The sequence below is a fragment of the Mytilus edulis genome, chromosome 9 (genome assembly GCF_963676685.1).
Source record: "Mytilus edulis chromosome 9, xbMytEdul2.2, whole genome shotgun sequence".
Lineage (NCBI taxonomy): Eukaryota > Metazoa > Mollusca > Bivalvia > Mytilida > Mytilidae > Mytilus > Mytilus edulis.
This window is the reverse complement of record NC_092352.1, coordinates 7,224,213-7,243,464: the sequence shown is the minus strand read 5'-3', so window position 1 is coordinate 7,243,464 and position 19,252 is coordinate 7,224,213. Positions and strand designations below refer to the sequence as shown.

General features: G+C 31.6%; 2 protein-coding genes across 2 annotated transcripts in view; both read left to right on the top strand.

Moving 5' to 3' along the window:
* The window catches only part of LOC139487555 (cadherin-23-like), a 143,135-nt gene extending 138,520 nt beyond the window's left edge, over window positions 1-4,615 (top strand). Inside the window, exon 39 of the mRNA XM_071272436.1 lies at window positions 870-4,615. Coding sequence (XP_071128537.1) covers window positions 870-1,140 — 271 coding nt within the window. The 3' untranslated portion in view covers window positions 1,141-4,615. The remainder of the gene's footprint in view (window positions 1-869) is intronic.
* A 6,965-nt stretch (window positions 4,616-11,580) lies between these two features.
* LOC139487553 (uncharacterized) lies at window positions 11,581-13,612 on the top strand. The gene has a single exon (XM_071272435.1). It carries the CDS (start codon window positions 11,639-11,641, stop codon window positions 13,589-13,591), a length of 1,953 nt encoding a protein of 650 aa, XP_071128536.1. The 5' UTR covers window positions 11,581-11,638; the 3' UTR covers window positions 13,592-13,612.
* Window positions 13,613-19,252: the final 5,640 nt, after the last annotated feature.

The window sequence follows — 19,252 nt, the reverse complement described above, 5'->3', positions numbered from 1 at the left end:
TCATAAACTATGAAAAATAAAGTTATTAATTTCAACATGAATCAAGCCATTTGTTTTACTCTTTTGTATTGTTTTAATTTTGTCATACTGAAATTGGCTTTTAACAGCTTATTTATATATATATATATAGTATACAGTATGAGTTTTGCTCATTATTGAAGACTGTATATTTATGTCCCATGCATTGTTTACGTTATGCCACTCTTCCAGTCACCTGTATGAGGTCTTTAATTTGCAGTCACATATTTGCATGTTTAATAATAATTTAAGAAAGTTAATCATGAAATCTGAATTTGAAGAAATATTGAAGGAGATATTTTATCAGAAAATAGAAATTAAATAAGCAGAGATAAAGTTTTTTACATTTATTTTGTAAATCTTTAGTTTTAGGATTATACACACAGCAACTTTACCCTAAATCATGGCATTTGTTTAAACCCATGAGCTATAAGGATTGACTTTAAATAAGAGAGGAAAAAAGCTTATCTTATAACTTCAAAATATATAAGTGGTTCCAACTTTACATGTTGAACTATACTTCTTTATACCACTTTCAAAATTTATTTAAAATGTTTTCTTGTAAATGTTCTCAAAACAAAAATGAATTAAAACTAAAATTTACTGTTTGGAATACAATTTTACAGCAATAATAAAAACTTTAGCCTCCCTTGGTCCATATATATCAAATTGAAAATTGCTTTTACATAAGTTAAATATGTCAAAGAAGAAAATAGATAAAAACTTTTGATGTGCTTAAGATGGAAAGATCAGTAAATATTGTTTGTGTATTATGATATTGTTATTTTTTTTGGGGTGTATTTTGATCTTATATATCTGAATATTGATACAGATTTCTTTCTTTTTTACAGAGATTATGATGCTATTGATGATAATGCTGTCGGACCTCCAAACCCTAATCGTTACGATGAACAAGAAGCTTCTTTACAATTCGCTGAGGAAAATAATAAACATAACGATATTGGTTCTCCTGATATGAACATCAAAGCTGCACTACAGGCACACAATGCTATGAGAAATAATAACAATGAGACTAAAAACGGGAAAATTTCTAATGGCAACATGCCAAATGGTGCTTTGGATACCAGAATGATAGAAGGTTTACAGACAACGGAGATATAACCATGCTTTCATTTTATATCGCCAAATTATATGATAAACTTGCCATTGACCTAATATGGTAGATTTAGAATTTTGTCTATTAATAGGCTTTCTGTGATCCTTGTGTTTATAAATAGATATTTTGGGATCCTGTGCCCATAAGCGTTTTCAAATCAGATTTTAATGACAGCATTTAACTGTGATGGAAATTCATGAACAAAGACAGCTATTCCTACATACATATCAATCAGTGCTAGAATCTTATAATTATAGAAGAGTGGTTATATTTTACTAGAAGTTTGTAGAATTATGTTTTAGGCCAATGATGATACTTTCACAGATGACACATTTTGTGTTAGGCCAAGCCTGAAACATGTAAACGAGACTTTAACAAACATTCTGTGTTATGTCTCACATGAAAGGTAATGAATTATAGAAGAATCTGAACCAAATTTTCTTTTCAATTAAACTTTTTGGAAACTTGACAATCTGTTTTAATGTATTTCTACTAGTATAATATTAAAAAAAGGAACTCATATGTTTGTGAATAGTCAAAAGGGAGATGTTGCCAGACTGCTTTTCCTTTGAATAATTTAATTCATGATTTTCATGACCAATTTTATTTGCATTTGAATTTATAGTTTGTTAGAACAAGCTTGTCTCTGCCTTAATGTTTGCCCCAAAATTAAGTAGCCTGGGTCTTAAGTCATGGACTCTTGGTATGATGTAACACAGACCTACTTGGCCTAAACATTGTCTCTGGCCTTGGAACAGAGATCTGTTTGACTTGGCCTGAACAATTGTCTTTCACAAGTTGTTGTATAGATATTTAATTTATTTATGTGTGAGTTTGTCAGCATTATAATTTTGTTGTAAATCAAATGTTTAGCAACGGGTATTAATCACAAAATTAAGTTTTTTTGTGTTTTTTTTTTTTAGATGTATGGGGTTGATCATTTTAAATTTTAGACATGCCATTTACTTTGTTTGAGTCTTTGTCTGTGAATACAGGCATCTATTGTTTAACAGAATTAAACATAGATTAAACTAGTTATTTTTTTTTACTTTTTACAAAAAAAGTTGATATTAAATGAAACCTCTGTATATAATGTGTTTTAAAGAGGCCACTTTATGGGGACAAAGATTTATAATTATTGCCCTGGACCAATTAACATGGTAAGGAATAATTATAATTAAACTCAAAATAAATAATGACTTATAAAAATATTTGTAGAGTTCTTCATGGATATTCCCTTCATAGATCTTAGTCAGCTAGAACGAATAACAGATATTAAAATAATAAAATGGGGCACTTACAGAAACAAATATTTGTGCTATTTTTCATTTATCTGAAAGTCTCTAAAATGTCAATGGTTAACTTCCCTAAAGAAATATGATAATCGGGGTTAGCATAAGTGTTGTATTCAATTTATTACTTAAACTTATGTCCTTAAATTACTATGTATTTAATATTTATAATTTATATTTCATCAGGATTTGTTTGGTAACAGAAACAACAAATTTAAAAACTAAATTAATTACAAGTAATTACAAACTTTGATGGAGTGAAAGATGAAACAACGAAACAAGAGGCTAACAAACTCTAATATTGATATTAAATGAATCCACAATGTTTGGTTAAATGATACTATATAAGCATCAAGACCATAGATCTGTCACCATATGATATTAAAATGTAGATTTTGTTGCTTAAAATGTATTTGAGTTATTATTAACTATTCTTTTTAATTAATTCAATTGTGTATATTTAATTAAATAATTCACCCAATTATTGCTCAAAATAATCTGTAAGCCAAAATGTATTTAATGTCAGCTAGGCGCAATTCAAAGGAAAAATATAAGAATTCAAAATATTTTTTATAAGAGGATGTGGTTTTAATGATGAATGTATGATTTTAGAAAATTGGAGTTTTATTTTTATAATTGTCATACGCTTTTGCACATTTTTTAACTAAAAGATTGATTAAAGTTTTAAAACTTGACTAACAGTTCATTAACATTAAGGGTACCAACTATATATTACATCAGATTCATATTTTGACAATTAATGTTTCTTCAGTGATGCTCTAGGTCAATATTTGAAACAGAGTACATCAAATTGAAAAGGAATTAGAAAGGTTTTCACATGATTTTCAGGCAGTTAAGTTATTTTATTTAGAAAGAGTATGTTTACTTCTTTTTTAGGGATAACATTTAACCTTCTATAGAATTTAAAAAAAACCTACTTAACTTAAAAATCGAGAATGTTTGTAATGACTATGAATATTTTGATAAAAAACAACAGGACTAAAAATAAGTTTATATGTATGATGAATGAATTGTTAAAAGATTTTTATACATTTTGTAATATAAAGATAAAAAATATTTATTTTTATACCTTTGTAAATAAATTTGCTTGAATTTTGCATGAAGGAAAGCTGTCAGAAATGATTTATAAATGTATGTTGTTAATGTGTTCAGCTTGTATCTCAAATGAAAATATCAGTCTTTTGTGCTTAAAGGTATTAAAATTCAAGAAGATTTTTGTGTGTATTTGTTAAAAGAAATCAAATTTGATGTAGAAATTCAGAAATAAATGAATATTTTTGACACAATGGTGAAAATTTTATACATTGCTTATCAACTCAAAGTTCATCATAATGGCATATAACAGATATTATTGCTTTTTACACAAATTATATACACTTTGTGTAATATCAATTTTTATTATTTTTAAATATGTTAAAAATTGTCAGAAAAAAGTGTATTTTTGTTACAGTGTACATGTATCTTGTGTATTTATTTCTTACTTCAAGTAATCTAGTCAATTTATCAAAATATTTTTTATTGAGACTGAAGTATTTTCTCCTTCTTATTTTCATAATTTTATACTTTTTCACATCTAAAGTTGTTTATATATGAAGGTTTTTGCTTGCAGTTTTTCATATTCATGATCATAGCCCATTCAAAAGAATGATTTAATTGTTTGGACCAAATTCCTCTTTTAGACATCTTGAATATATATTTTCTTGTTTGCTTTATTTGAAAAGATTCAGTTAGAGGTAGTTTTGCAAACTACTTTATTAATTTATTCAGGACTTGCAGTCAAATACCATTAGTCAATATACATGTCAAACTCTAGCTTTTGTTTTAGATTTCTACATTTTATAAAAGTTTTAACAAAAGCAGAAATATTAAAATGTTCCTGTAAGATTCACAAATATTGTCACACGTGTTGGTTTTGCAAAGAAATCTTTTGTAAAATATTCTTGATTAGTGTATTACATACACATTAATTTTTACACAACAGGAAGTAAATTGTCTGTATTGTATTTGTGGAAGTTAATTAAGTGAAAGAGATATTAGAATGTTTATTGTCCATAGTTTGGACAATTCTAGGTGCTAAATATAGAATGTTGATCACAATCCTTTTGTACTCATTGCCATTTTCTATGCAGGTGATTATGTTAAATAAAAATGTTTAGTTGACAGTAAACCTTGTCTATTTCTTTTACTTGTGTACTGAAGACCATTTCATTGTGCCTGTTATTTTTATACACATTACTGTTAAAGATGGAGGTTGGTTGTGAGTTGGGATCATTTACATTACTTTGTGCATTCCTCTGTTTGTCATCTGTACAATTTTTGTATTTGTGAAACTGGTTCTAATTAATTTGGCTGAAGTTTGTGTAAATTTCACAAAATCTTACTCATAGAAAAATTCCAAAGTGTTTACAATTGTCTTTGGCTCTTCGAAAATACTTTTTTGTTTAATTTTAGAAGGACATTATGCAGCATGATTGTCAATGAGAAAACTCACCTAACTTTAAATGAAGTGGTTGTCAGCAATTATAGGACACCATACTGCTTCAACAATAAGAAAAACCCATAACTTGTAGTTTGCTATAAAAAGCCCTGATGATGTTAGATATGCAAACGACAGTTCACATCTACATCTGCCTCTCCTCCTAAACCCTTTATAACTTACTTTGAATCTTCATTGCATACCTATTTTTTTATTTTAATTATTTATGGAGTTTCCATCAGCAAAACATGGACTTTGGCGTTGCTTTATCTTTTGGTACCTATCAGAAAGTATCATGTATCTTCCTCTCCTAGACCTAAATACCCTTAACTTAAATTAATTTAATTGTAACTCACACAAAGTTGGATCCATTTTGCCAATTCATTTTTTTCTTTTTATCTGGGTAAGCTTTACAGTGAGTTGCTTATAGGTGTTACTGTAAAAGTTTACCTATAGCTCAACCTGTTTTTGAAATTGACAATACAATAGGGACATTTAAATTGACCAGTTGGTATTGTTAGATTTAAATCTACCTTGATGCTACCTGTAAAAACATTTATTCACCTAACCCAAAGTTTCAGCATGCTTATTTCCTGAACTTTTTCTTACCTAGGATTATTCTATTAAAAAATTGATAGGGAAGAAAATAGTTTTGGTTTTCATTGTTTTAAATCCCTGATATGTATAATTTATCTATCTTTTACCTAAAATTCTAAATCAGTAAAAGATTAAATTAAATATGTATTACTATGTTTGAAAATTAAACTGTCTTTACACACTAAATGCTTCTTTAAAATTCTAACCCTTATATATAGTATTGTCCAGCTGCCAGTGAAACAAGAAATAGCTGTTCAGGTGTTTACAGTTTAAATTTTCAGATGGATATGTTGTTCATTTCTTCACATGTCCCTTCAAGATTCTCATTTTGGATTATTATTTGCAATGTTTGAAATCTTTTGGTGTCATTGTGCATACAATATTGGATTTATTTTATTTGAATTCACTTCTTAGATTTTTTATAGCAATTTTGCTTCTTAAAATGTGATGTGTTTTTTTCAAGATTTTATTGTCATGAAGGACATCAAGGAGGAAATAATTCATTCAAACTGTTTTGTGGGGCTTACATATGATGTTGTACATGTAAAATTCAAAAATAATTTTGGATTATACCTTGCTGTGTTTTTTCTTTGAAATCTATTATAATATTATTGGGACTTTTGTGCATAAAATGCTGTGTTCGCTCAAGGAAATTCAAATTTTCATACGATGGGATTTAGTTATGTTAAAGATTAAAAAAATTCAAAACTGGAATTCAAGTAGGAGATATAGTGTGAGTTCATCCAACATGTTTCTGTGGCTTTAAATGTGATTTTGAAAACATTCATAATTAATTTGGGATCTATTACAAACTTAAGATGATTTACCATTTAAATGGGATCTTGGAAATGAAATAAAATGTTGAATTAATGCAGTGGATATAGTCTATAAAGTGAAAAATGAAAGTAAAATATTCTAAATTATTCCTAATGTGAGGAAATGTTTTAAGTGAATGTGAAATTGGAAATAGTCATTATAAAATTCTGGATCAAATATTGTTTGATTTGGAAATTTATAATAGGAAATGAAATAAAATGTTTACTGTGGATATAGAAAAATCAAGTGATGTATAGTAAAAATATAAATAAAATATTACAAAATATTTGTAAAGTGAGGATAACTATTTGGAATATAGTAATGGAAATGATAAAAAAAATTTACAAGATTCTGAATTATGTATAGATTCTGCACCTGTTAAATTAGGATGTATATCATGGGAAGTTAATCAGAATTTATACTATGGATTTAGAAAAAAATCTAGTGAAGTAGTGAAAAATGAATAAAATTGGGAATTATTTAAAAACTTTGGAATTCTGGATGAGATGTCAAATATTAGTGTAAAAAAATAAATGAAATTGTTTATTCAAATATGATTATGATGTTTCATAAAGTGAGTGAAATATTACAACTGGATTATTTAGGGTATTAAACACTGCTAGTAGTAGCTATGCAAACATTAAGATGAAATGGAGTGCATTTTAGGCCATGCAATTTTAAATAAACTGCAAGAAAATAACATATATGATATAGTCATTCTTGTTTGGCTTGATCACTCCTAATATTTTGAATGACAGTAAAATAAAAAATCTCTCAATAGAATAATCCTAGGTAAGAAAAAGTTCAGGAAAAAAGCATGCTGAAACTTTGGGTTAGGTGAATAAAATTTTTTACAGGTAGCATCAAGGTAGATTTAAATCTAACAATACCAACTGGTCAATTTAAATGTCCCTATTTTATTGTCAATTTTAAAAACAGGTTGAGCTATAGGTAAACTTTTACAGTAACACCTATAAGCAACTCACTGTAATAGAATTTTCCCTTTTTTGTTGTTGTGATAAACATATCAATGTGTAAGCTTTGTTCATAGCACCTCTAGTTTTCATTAGAAATCAATTGTAAACACTTTAAAAATTCTTCCAAAAACTGAAGAGAACCAGACTTAAGTCTAAAAAATACACCCACCTTTTTAGGGAAGTTGTTTAAATCTTCATTAAATTTGTCATAGCTTTCATTTTTGCAACAGATAAGCTACAGGGGATAAAAAAGGCGATTTTCATTGTTAAGCAACTTTTAAATAAACATGATATTTTCATTCATCTAAATGTATATTTGGTATATAACATCATTACAACGTATTCATATCCATCAGATATATGCTAGGATCCATACAGCCTTAACTTTGTTTTCATTGTGAACTGATCGACTTTAAGATTTTTTTATTAAGTCTCTTTTGCAGATACTGGAACATGTAGAGGCAAAAGGCAAATGTTCAAAATGGAATTTTGGTAAGGGTTATAAGTTTACCTGACAGATGTTTTATGACCTATTCCCCTGCATGGTTTATTGGTTAGTTAAAACAATATAATGGTTTGAATTGTTATTTGGATGGAGAGTTGTCTCATTGGCACTCACACCACATCTACATATATCTAAGGACAGTTTTAAAATACTATAAGCAATAGATTAGGCTAACTTTACCTTGTTGAATGATTCACGGTATGGTGTTTATGACCCTTGGGTGGGGTGCATATGGCCTTCATCTTATTTTCAAGAATCATAAGTTTTATGAAACGGTATGTTTAGGTACTACAACTAAGACGTCAATAAAATAGATAGGGGGTGATTGTAAACATGTTTTAGTCCATCATGCATTGTTACTAATTTAGTCTATTGGTCAAAAACCCAGGTAAAAATAAATTGCGTCACACGTAAATAAACAGTTGCATGTGTGAGGACATAAGTAAGCTAATTTATGCATATCTATATAAGGTAGTGTTCCCGACCTCTTTATTCAAAAAAAGTATTGAAAATTGCTCTATATCAAATTCAGAAATCGTATAATAATGAATTTTTCTACAAATGATAGAAATTCAGTTTTACAAATTTATTGACCGCTAGCACATGAAACATATCATTGGAATTAATTATTAATAATTTATGTTTTTACATATTTAGGAAATGATTTGATGACCAGCCTAATTAATTTGATAACATGAAGTGGTAACAACGATTAAAGCATGCATCAGATTTTGTGTTTTGTATTTTGAATCTTTAAACTTTATCAAATTCCCCTCTAAATTAATGTTTTTTTGCCTAACATATAAAATTAAGATAAACGTATTTACCATAGTAAAAAAAAATGACCTGTGTTTGTCATTTCCCAAAGGCAAAGCGTAAAGTGATATATAACTTCATATCTGCACGAATTTAAGCTTGATTATTGAAAACAAAGTAAAATCGCAAAGATTCTGAACTCCGAGGAAAATTCAAAACAGAAAGTCCCTAATCAAATAGCAAAATCAAAATCTCAATCACATCAAATGAATTGATAACAACTGTCTGAATCCTGACTTGGTATAGGCATTTTCTTATGTTACAGTATTGTACTTACATGTACTATCTAATGAATGGATAACAACTGTCTGATTCCTGACTTGGTATAGGCATTTTCTTATGTTACAGTATTGTACTTACATGTACTATCTAATGAATGGATAACAACTGTCTGATTCCTGACTTGGTATAGGCATTTTCTTATGTTACAGTATTGTACTTACATGTACTATCTAATGAATGGATAACAACTGTCTGATTCCTGACTTGGTATAGGCATTTTCTTATGTTACAGTATTGTACTTACATGTACTATCTAATGAATGGATAACAACTGTTTGAATCCTGACTTGGTATAGGCATTTTCTTATGTTACTGTATTGTACTTACATGTACTATCTAATGAATGGATAACAACTGTCTGAATCCTGACTTGGTATAGGCATTTTCTTATGTTACTGTATTGTACTTACATGTTCTATCTAATGAATGGATAACAACTGTCTGATTCCTGACTTGGTATAGGCATTTTCTTATGTTACTGTATTGTACTTACATGTACTATCTAATGAATGGATAACAACTGTCTGAATCCTGACTTGGTATAGGCATTTTCTTATGTTACTGTATTGTACTTACATGTACTATCTAATAAATGGATAACAACCTTCTGATTCCTGACTTGGTATAGGCATTTTCTTATGTTACTGTATTGTACTTACATGTACTATCTAATGAATGGATAACAACTGTCTGATTCCTGACTTGGTATAGGCATTTTCTTATGTTACTGTATTGTACTTACATGTACTATCTAATGAATGGATAACAACTGTCTGAATCCTGACTTGGTATAGGCATTTTCTTATGTTACTGTATTGTACTTACATGTACTATCTAATGAATGGATAACAACTGTCTGAATCCTGACTTGGTATAGGCATTTTCTTATGTTACTGTATTGTACTTACATGTTCTATCTAATGAATGGATAACAACTGTCTGAATCCTGACTTGGTATAGGCATTTTCTTATGTTACTGTATTGTACTTACATGTACTATCTAATGAATGGATAACAACTGTCTGATTCCTGACTTGGTATAGGCATTTTCTTATGTTACAGTATTGTACTTACATGTACTATCTAATGAATGGATAACAACTGTCTGATTCCTGACTTGGTATAGGCATTTTCTTATGTTACAGTATTGTACTTACATGTACTATCTAATGAATGGATAACAACTGTCTGAATCCTGACTTGGTATAGGCATTTTCTTATGTTACTGTATTGTACTTACATGTACTATCTAATGAATGGATAACAACTGTCTGAATCCTGACTTGGTATAGGCATTTTCTTATGTTACTGTATTGTACTTACATGTTCTATCTAATGAATGGATAACAACTGTCTGATTCCTGACTTGGTATAGGCATTTTCTTATGTTACTGTATTGTACTTACATGTACTATCTAATGAATGGATAACAACTGTCTGAATCCTGACTTGGTATAGGCATTTTCTTATGTTACTGTATTGTACTTACATGTACTATCTAATGAATGGATAACAACCTTCTGATTCCTGACTTGGTATAGGCATTTTCTTATGTTACTGTATTGTACTTACATGTACTATCTAATGAATGGATAACAACTGTCTGATTCCTGACTTGGTATAGGCATTTTCTTATGTTACTGTATTGTACTTACATGTACTATCTAATGAATGGATAACAACTGTCTGAATCCTGACTTGGTATAGGCATTTTCTTATGTTACAGTATTGTACTTACATGTACTATCTAATATCAATGCTGATATAACCGTATTTTGATAATTTCTTTTCGTTTAAGTTGCAAATATATGTTTTCTCTCTAAACGTACTATTTTGCCGTTGCTTTCATTATTGCCCCTTTTATACTTTTTCTTTTTAATTTCATAATAATAAATATATAGATATTATACTTGCCGTTTTCCATCACTATATCTGCCACTGTGGAAATCGAGCAATTGAAATTTTGATTCAACAGCCTTTTGATAATAGCCGAATATCAATTCATATTTGAATAGTTATCGTAAATAGATAAAGGAAGATGTTGTATGAGTGCCAATGAGACAACTCTCCATCCAAGTCACAATTTATAAAAGAAAACCATTATAGGTCAAGGTATGGTCTCCAACAAAGAGCATTGGCTCAGACCAAACAGCAAGCTATAAAGGGTAAAAAAACATAATAGTGTCTAACCATTCCAAATGGAAAACCAACGGTCTAGTTAATATAAAAATAAGAGCAACGAGAAACATTTGAACCACATCAACAAACGACAACTACTGAACATCTATTTGATGTTTATTTATCTTATTGTCATAAAGCTCAATTCAAGAAAAGAAATCGGTTTCACAGATTTTTGTATCATACATAACATAGACTAAGTTGATTTGATGAAGTGTTAAGTTTTGTGTATGACACCACAATTTTGTATTTATTACTCAGCTGCACTTCATCATGTAGTATCTGGATTATATTAGTTTTACCCCAAATAGGACTGGTTTGTTGTATGCTAAACAATATTCATATAACATATACATTCATTACATAAGATAAGTTTTAGTTGAGTTTGAATTACATCATCCCAACAGGCGCCCCAAAAAAGTGGTTTCCCTACTTCAAATAAGTACACACAGAGTATATTTTGTATTGTTGTGTGGAATCTTGTTCTGACGTGCATTTAACTGTACGATTAGAGATACAGATATTTATAAATATTATTTTCAGATGGAGATTAATAAAGATGTATGTAGAAGACTTTATAATCATTTGTGTAAGACAATAGGATCAGAAGAAGTAGTAACAAAAAGACGACGATTTTTCGCTTCAGTAGATTACTTCACAGAAAGAACAGATTTCATACCGATCACCAGTGGTAGTAGAGCAGAAGGCCTAGACATGGGGAGCGATCTAGACATTATGGGGTTATTTCCAAATGTGCATATAAGTGAAGACAGAACAGAAGACTCGTTCCTAATTCCGAATAATATCGTGATGGATACTGATGAATGTAAACCTTGCTTTTCTCAACTTAAAGGGTACAGCTGTCATTTTGATTCACTTGTAAAATTGGCTCTTACTCCACATGGACAGGAATATCGACTTGAAAGTGAACGGATTCGGTATTTACTGATTTCGGTTACCTGGCTCTTTAAACCATTTCGCTTCCATGGTCCGTGTGTTTCAGACGAGACAGATGCGGGCCTTTGTGATCTAACTGTTTGTCTGAGATGTCCAGTTTGGATTAATCAGGCGAAGCCATGGATTAAAAGGGAGCGTTACTGGCCGTCTCCATTTTTAGTGTCACGTATATATAGCTATGGTACTTTGTTTGTTCCCATAGGTTGCAAAGACTCACCAAATGAACATTTGGAATGGAGAATTTCTTTTTCTGTTGCAGAAAAACTTCTGATTTTTTCGTTCACACATACTCAGTTTTTATGTTATTCACTTATGAAACTTTTATTGAAACAAGTTATTGACAAAAATAAGCAATTCAACGGTTTACTTTGTTCATATTTTATGAAAACCGTCGTGTTTTGGGTTTGTGAGGAATCTAACCCATCCTTTTGGCGATCAGAAAATCTATGGCCATGTTTCATGAAATGCTTAAAACGACTCATATATTGTATCACTTACAAATGTCTTCCTCATTATTTTATAATTGAGAATAATTTGTTTGAGTGCAGATTTAATCGACAGCATCCTGAATTTCTTAAATTTTTAAATGACTTGTGGTCAAGGGGAATATATATGTTTAGTTGCTGTGATGTGTTTTCGAACTTCTTCAACGACGTTCTTTTTGCACAAAATATGTCTGTTGTTGAGGTTGTTTGTTCGAATCTTACAGCTGTAAGTCTTCAGATATCACGACCCTTTATTCGGATATTTGGAGTGGTCAGTCTCTTACACCCACCTGATCGTCAATTGAACAGAGGAAAATTGTTTATCAAACGATTTTTGAAATATGCAACAACTGATTTCATGCCATTAATAGTTTTTACTCAATTCTGTCAGCTTGTAGGTAAAACTATGAATATTAATTACGAATGTCCTAGCAAACTTAAATATAAATTAGTGAAGCAATATTTGCCGTACTTAATCATTGGATTACGTGTGGACGCGGTGTCAGGGTGGATGTATTTGGCAACATACTACTATTGTATTGGAAAATACAAAGTTTCTCTACAACTTATACATCATGCTTTAAGTGAATGTACCTCAGATAAATTATTTCATGTAAATAATATAGGCATCGCTAATAATTTGTCAGAGATTGAGAACGATGGAATACGAAGAAAACTATGGAAATGCAGACATCTCTACAAGAAACACGTTATACATGAGATTTCTTTTTACTATAATTCTAGAGTCATTCCGCCAGAACTAGATGTACAGTTAACAACAGCAACCTTTATACCCCCATTGGTATATATTCATTTTTTACGTTTTCTCTGTTTTTTTCGTTTAAATAAAAAGTTTAAATTTAAGCAGGCCATACTGGATCTGCGATCTTCTATCGATGAGAGATACTTTAATTGTGAGGATTCTTCATATGGCGAAGCCTGCAAATGTTTAGCAATAGCGTTGGAAATTTATGGAGAAAAGAAAGACGCTAAAAAATACTATGATATATATGATTTCCGCAGAAAAAAAGCATTTGACGGCTTTTATTTTTAATATGTTTAAAAACATATAAGAGACTTGTAAAAAAATAAAATTATTAAGAATAACTCTAGTTTTGTGCCTGCCAAACATAAATGCATAAGGGACTGGTCATCAAAGTGACTGTCTCAAATCAAGCTTTGACGACCAACACCTTCAATTTGTTCAATCTTCACAAATAGACGAAATCACAAATAATATTAGAAATTTTCAAAAACAACATAAAGCCGAACGGCAAAACATACTGGCTTTTAATAACACATTATACAGAATAAACATCAAAATGAGTAGACAAGTACAAAGAAGAATAAAGAAATACTAAACTGCAGAGAAAATTCAAATCGTATAGTCGGAAAATAAAGTCATATAAAACAAATTGGAAGATATAAATGCATTGAAAGTAAAATAAATAAATAAAAAAACACCGATGAAAATTTGAAACGGTAGGTTACTAATCAAATGGCAATATTAAAGCTCAAACCCATCAAAGGAATTTATAACAACTTAATATATTCCTGACTTAACAGGCATTAACGATAGAACTGATTTATATATGTGCAAACCGTTCATCATCAGTAAACTATTATCGTATTCATATGAATGCATTTGCTTACATGTAAAAGTCTTACTCCCTAATTTAAAAAAGTGAATAAATACAAAACTCTAAGTTAATTTTTAGAAGGGGCAGATCTTTCAAGGTTACAACAAAAAAATGAGACCTCAAAACAGCTCGACTCTGAATTAATGGAACGATTGGAAACCAACTTTGGTATTACTTACTTGAAACAGGCATGTTCTAATTGTTATTTCGCACAGCATAGTAAAACATATGACAAACACTTTTTAAACATAATGGACACATTTTGTAAAATGCGGGAGAAGTTTGAATATTCCCGCCAAAGTGAGAAAATAAACTGATCATAGATACCTAAAATATATAATTCAAACATTGAAATAATCTTGTTTGTCAAATACTATAGTACTTAGGTGACCGCTGGAATCAAATTTGATGTACATGTTTGCAAAATAAGATAATTTATTAATATCAATTGGACACGATCAGAACATTTTTTATTATTAATTAAAAGAACATCATCAATACATCTGTATGTTAAAAAAATGATGAAGCGTCTTAAACCTTCTTGTTTTATCATCACTCTAATTCAACAAATATATTGTCATCGAGAAACTCATTTGTTATTAGACTAAAATTTTTAATTCTCCGGTTCCATGTAAACAAATTATGCCGTATGGTATCCAAAACTTTTTTTATGATGAAATACAACATCATGTAGTAGACGGGTTGTTCATTTTCATCTTGTATGGTGGTGTAAAGGGTGAAAATATGGTATTTAAATATTTATTGTTAGGAATTTACCGAGATTCAACATAGTCAAGAAATTAGGCAACAATAGTATATCCCTATTCAAAAATCGATTGAGAGAAAATAAATCCGGGTTACAAACTAAAACCGACGGAAACACTATAACCTTAAGAGGAAATCAATGAAACAACAGAACACTAAAGTGCAACAAAAAAAAAGAACAGAAACGACAATGCAGCATTCATAGAAACGAACTATAATATACCAATTGTCATATTCCTGACTTAGTAAAGGACACTTCAGAGCTAAACACAGGAAATAAATAATTCATATTCCTCTTGACTAGAGTATCAACCATTCCACATCTAAATGCAAACCCGGTTATAAGTATCAGTATGTAGGTCAAATTAAGGAAAATTAGACACGATTGTAGTTACTATATACATAATGCAGGGTTCACACACTGCCGATTATTGCTGCCGTTTGAGATCAGACAGAGATACGACACGAAAAGTGAAAAAGTCGGATTAGTATTCTCAATTATCTGGAATGTCCTATTATTGTCCGAACGCAGTCGTTTTAGTTCGTAACAGATTCCTACTGGTCGGGACGGGTCCGAATAGTTCGACAAAGCACCCCGACAGTTAGATGCGTCCCGTAACATTCGGGGAAACTAAGCCGATTTTGTCTAGTCGGATTACAATCGTGCCTATGTCGTGAGAGATTCTGCTGTATCGGATCAAATTCCTAACAATGTTCTGTGTATTCGGGACGGTGTCCTGTGGAACGGGAATGATCTGGAGAAAATTTTCATTGCTGTTTTTCTGCCGATTAAGTCCAGATTGCATCCAGATCTTGTCGATTGCGAACCGTTTTTGCCGAAACCGTTCCGAAACAGTCCCGTTATTAATTCTAAATTCGTCAATGATACCCACGTCAGAGTCCCGACAATTACAGAACACAATACGACTGAGACCAGACAAAGCCGTTTGCAATGCGATAGAGCGGACCGTGATAGGAATACGTTCCGACAGTACCCAATCATCCCGAGTATGCCGACAGTTTTCGAACGGATAACTTCCGTCAGCGTCGGTTCACTGTCTTGTCACTATCTGTCGGATTACATTCGGTAGAATCGGGACGCACTCGTGACAGACTCGGTCGAATTTTACCTGGCGAAAGATACAAATCGGATTAGAAGTGGATTTAGAACGAGATTATCGAACTTTACAAATTTTAATTAAAGTTTGAACTTCCATCCACGATTCATAGGATCTTGATCAGACTTTTAATTAATTTTAATCGGGAATGGTGCTGTCAAGGACGGCAGTAAACATCGTGAATGTGTGACCCCAGCTTTAGGAAAAAGTAAAATCACAAAAAATACCGAACTCCTAGGAAAATTCGGCTGAACATAGTATGCGATCTGTGAACTTGTAATGGCCTAACCATTAAGTATAACCACGTTTGGGCTCAAGCAATAAGAATATCAGGTAATGACAATTTATTCTCAAACCAATATAATAAATGGTAAAAAGATGAAATACAAATAAAATACAATTTTACAATATGTTGAATTAATGGTTATGATAACAAAAAGTCATATATATTGATAACACAGTCCTTTGAATCCGAGAAAATGTTGTACTTTCAAGAGCGGTTAAAGTTCCAGTATTTCACGGAGAAAAGGTTCAAATATATGAAGAGCACTTTGAAGGCTTCAAATACAATGTTATATAATTAATCACTCTGTGGTAAGCCACAAATTGTGACCAAGATGACGTCTCAACGAAATGTTTCTCGTGATTGTAATGACCTTGCCGATTTCCTGTAACGGATACGTGTGAGAAAGGGAACAGTAATGATACGATGTTTTAAAGTTCTTATCAGGTTACAGATATATAATCCTCCTAAACTTGAACACATAAACAGATTAAGAATATAATCAAACGAGCTACGTAAATTGAGGAACGGTGTAACAGAGTACTCCCCGTCTGATGTCAATCTGATATCACTATTCCATAACTTAATCGCATATGAATATATGATAATAAATAAACAAACATAATTGATTATGTACAAGAGTGTGTGAGAAATATCAGGTCTCAACTTACTACCTTTCAATATAAAGTTTCCAGAATAGATTAATTACACGGGAAACTTGGTTTGGCACAGTTTCTTGTCCCAACAAAAAGGCTCTCCACAATGAGGTTGCTGTGATTTGTAGAATGTTCCATAGCTGCTATTGAGATGGTAGGAACTGTTTTCTCTAACGTTGTTAGACGGAGACGACGATTGAAGGTGGTCCTCCGGTCGATATGACGAGAGCTCATACTTAATCCTCTTCCGGTTTGGTGAAATGTCACATCTTTTTGAGTATTTAACGAAATCAAGCGTTTCGTCCTAATAGTCCATCTAGCTGATCTTGCTGTTCTATCTGTGAAGTGGCGACCTCGATGTTTGATTTCGTTGTTACAGTAGTAATGTCCAACAAAGGATGTTGCTTTGTGATGATGTCCAGATAAGACCACTGGTTCCCTTTCACTAATATCCAACTTAGAGTTATCGATATTGCTTCTTACTCGGAGTAGACGTTGATTGTTCGCAGGCATATTGAAATTGGCAATCGGTCCTTCTTTCGGAATAGGTTTGTGGAAGCAAATGATTTCCTCTCCATGAACTTCAGGTCTTGTTGATTTCAGAATGAAATTTTCTTTATCTATGGAATTTTCTAGTGACACGATTGCTGTCCCTTTAGAGGAATTCGTGCGTATATCAAGCTTGGTACTAGGTCATGTACATTCAAAGAATTGTATGGAATGCAACTTTGAAACCTTGGAATTCGAATGAAAGTATTGGTCATTATCCTGAACAACAAATAGATTCTTGTCCTTGAAGGCTTTTCTGGTCTTGAGGTAAGACGTTGTTCTGGTTCCGTGATTGAAACTTTAGTTATCTTTTTGTTGACTTCAATAGGAACAGTTTGATTGTCAATGAATGTATTTCCAATTACGACTCAACCATGTCTCAAATTTTGGGCAAATGGAGTTAGGGATAGTCCTAGGCGTTGTACAAGGATGTGGTGTGCCTCTATAAGGTCCCTTCCAATAAGGAGAAGAATTTGACAACGTTCCTCTATTGGTGGAATGCTTCCTCCGAGTTCTTTCAGATGCGGATGATGCATTGCAACTTAAGAGTAGGAATCTCGTCTCGATTATTGGGAATATTATTACAGTCAATTAATGTAGGCAGATCAAACTGTACGTTACCATGTACAGATGTTATGACGAAATCTTTTCCTCTTTTCCCGGAAGTAGCTACTCTGCTGGAGCATGTTGTAAGAGAGTAGTTTTCAGGTTTTTCTTGAACGTTGAACGTTGAACAGACTGAAGAATTCAGGCGAGGCAAGAGACCGGTTGCTTTGGTTGTCAATAATGTCGTACATCCTGATAATTTTGTCTTTCTTGTCCTTGTGGTACATGTCCACAGGTATAATATTTCTCGCTCTTATGATCTTTGAAGATCTTTGTGCAGGTTGAACTCACATATGTTAACTTTGTTTCAGCTGACTTTGTCAGCTCCCCGCCGTAGACTTGTGTTGGCTCCCCGTCGTACGGTTGTCTGGGTGAGCTAAACTGGGAACTTTCAGATTGTTGTGGTCTAGTATTATAAAGTGCTGTGGTATGTCATTCACTTCCACACTCGTTACAACTGATACTTGCGTTGCAGTCCCGACTTCTGTGTGTGGTTGACTCACAACATTTATAGCACACATTATTCTGTCTTAACAGTTCCTTGCGATCCTCGATTGTTTTGGCTTGAAACGCTCGGCATTTATTTAAGGGATGCTGATGCTTTGTCTTATGTAGGATAAACTTATCTTGTTGACTGCTACCTCCAGGTTGCTTTTCAACAGCCGTCTTATGTACATTGACTTAGAGTACCTCTGAGGTGTGAACTTTGGCACTGCACCCTTTGTATTTGGTGAAACTTTTGATCCAAAGATGAAACCAGGATCGTTCTTAATTTTGCTAATTTTCCTGAGGAAGACAGAGAAATCTATGAAAGGCGGAAGGCAACTTCGTATTTAGACTAGTATCTTGAAGCCCATATCATCCACTTTTCTTGGGGTCAATACGGCAGTTTTTTCACTATAGGATTTATCCCAGACGAAGAGTAGAAATACGCAAGCAAACATCACAGCTTTGGATATTCCTTGTAATATGTTATTTCTGAAAGAATATCAGACAGTTCATAGAGACGTGCATTGTCCTTATTTGTCAAGGTTGGAAAATTGATCAGTTTACTCGTGATAAACGGTGTATATTCATAACGCTTCCTTTCCGATAAAA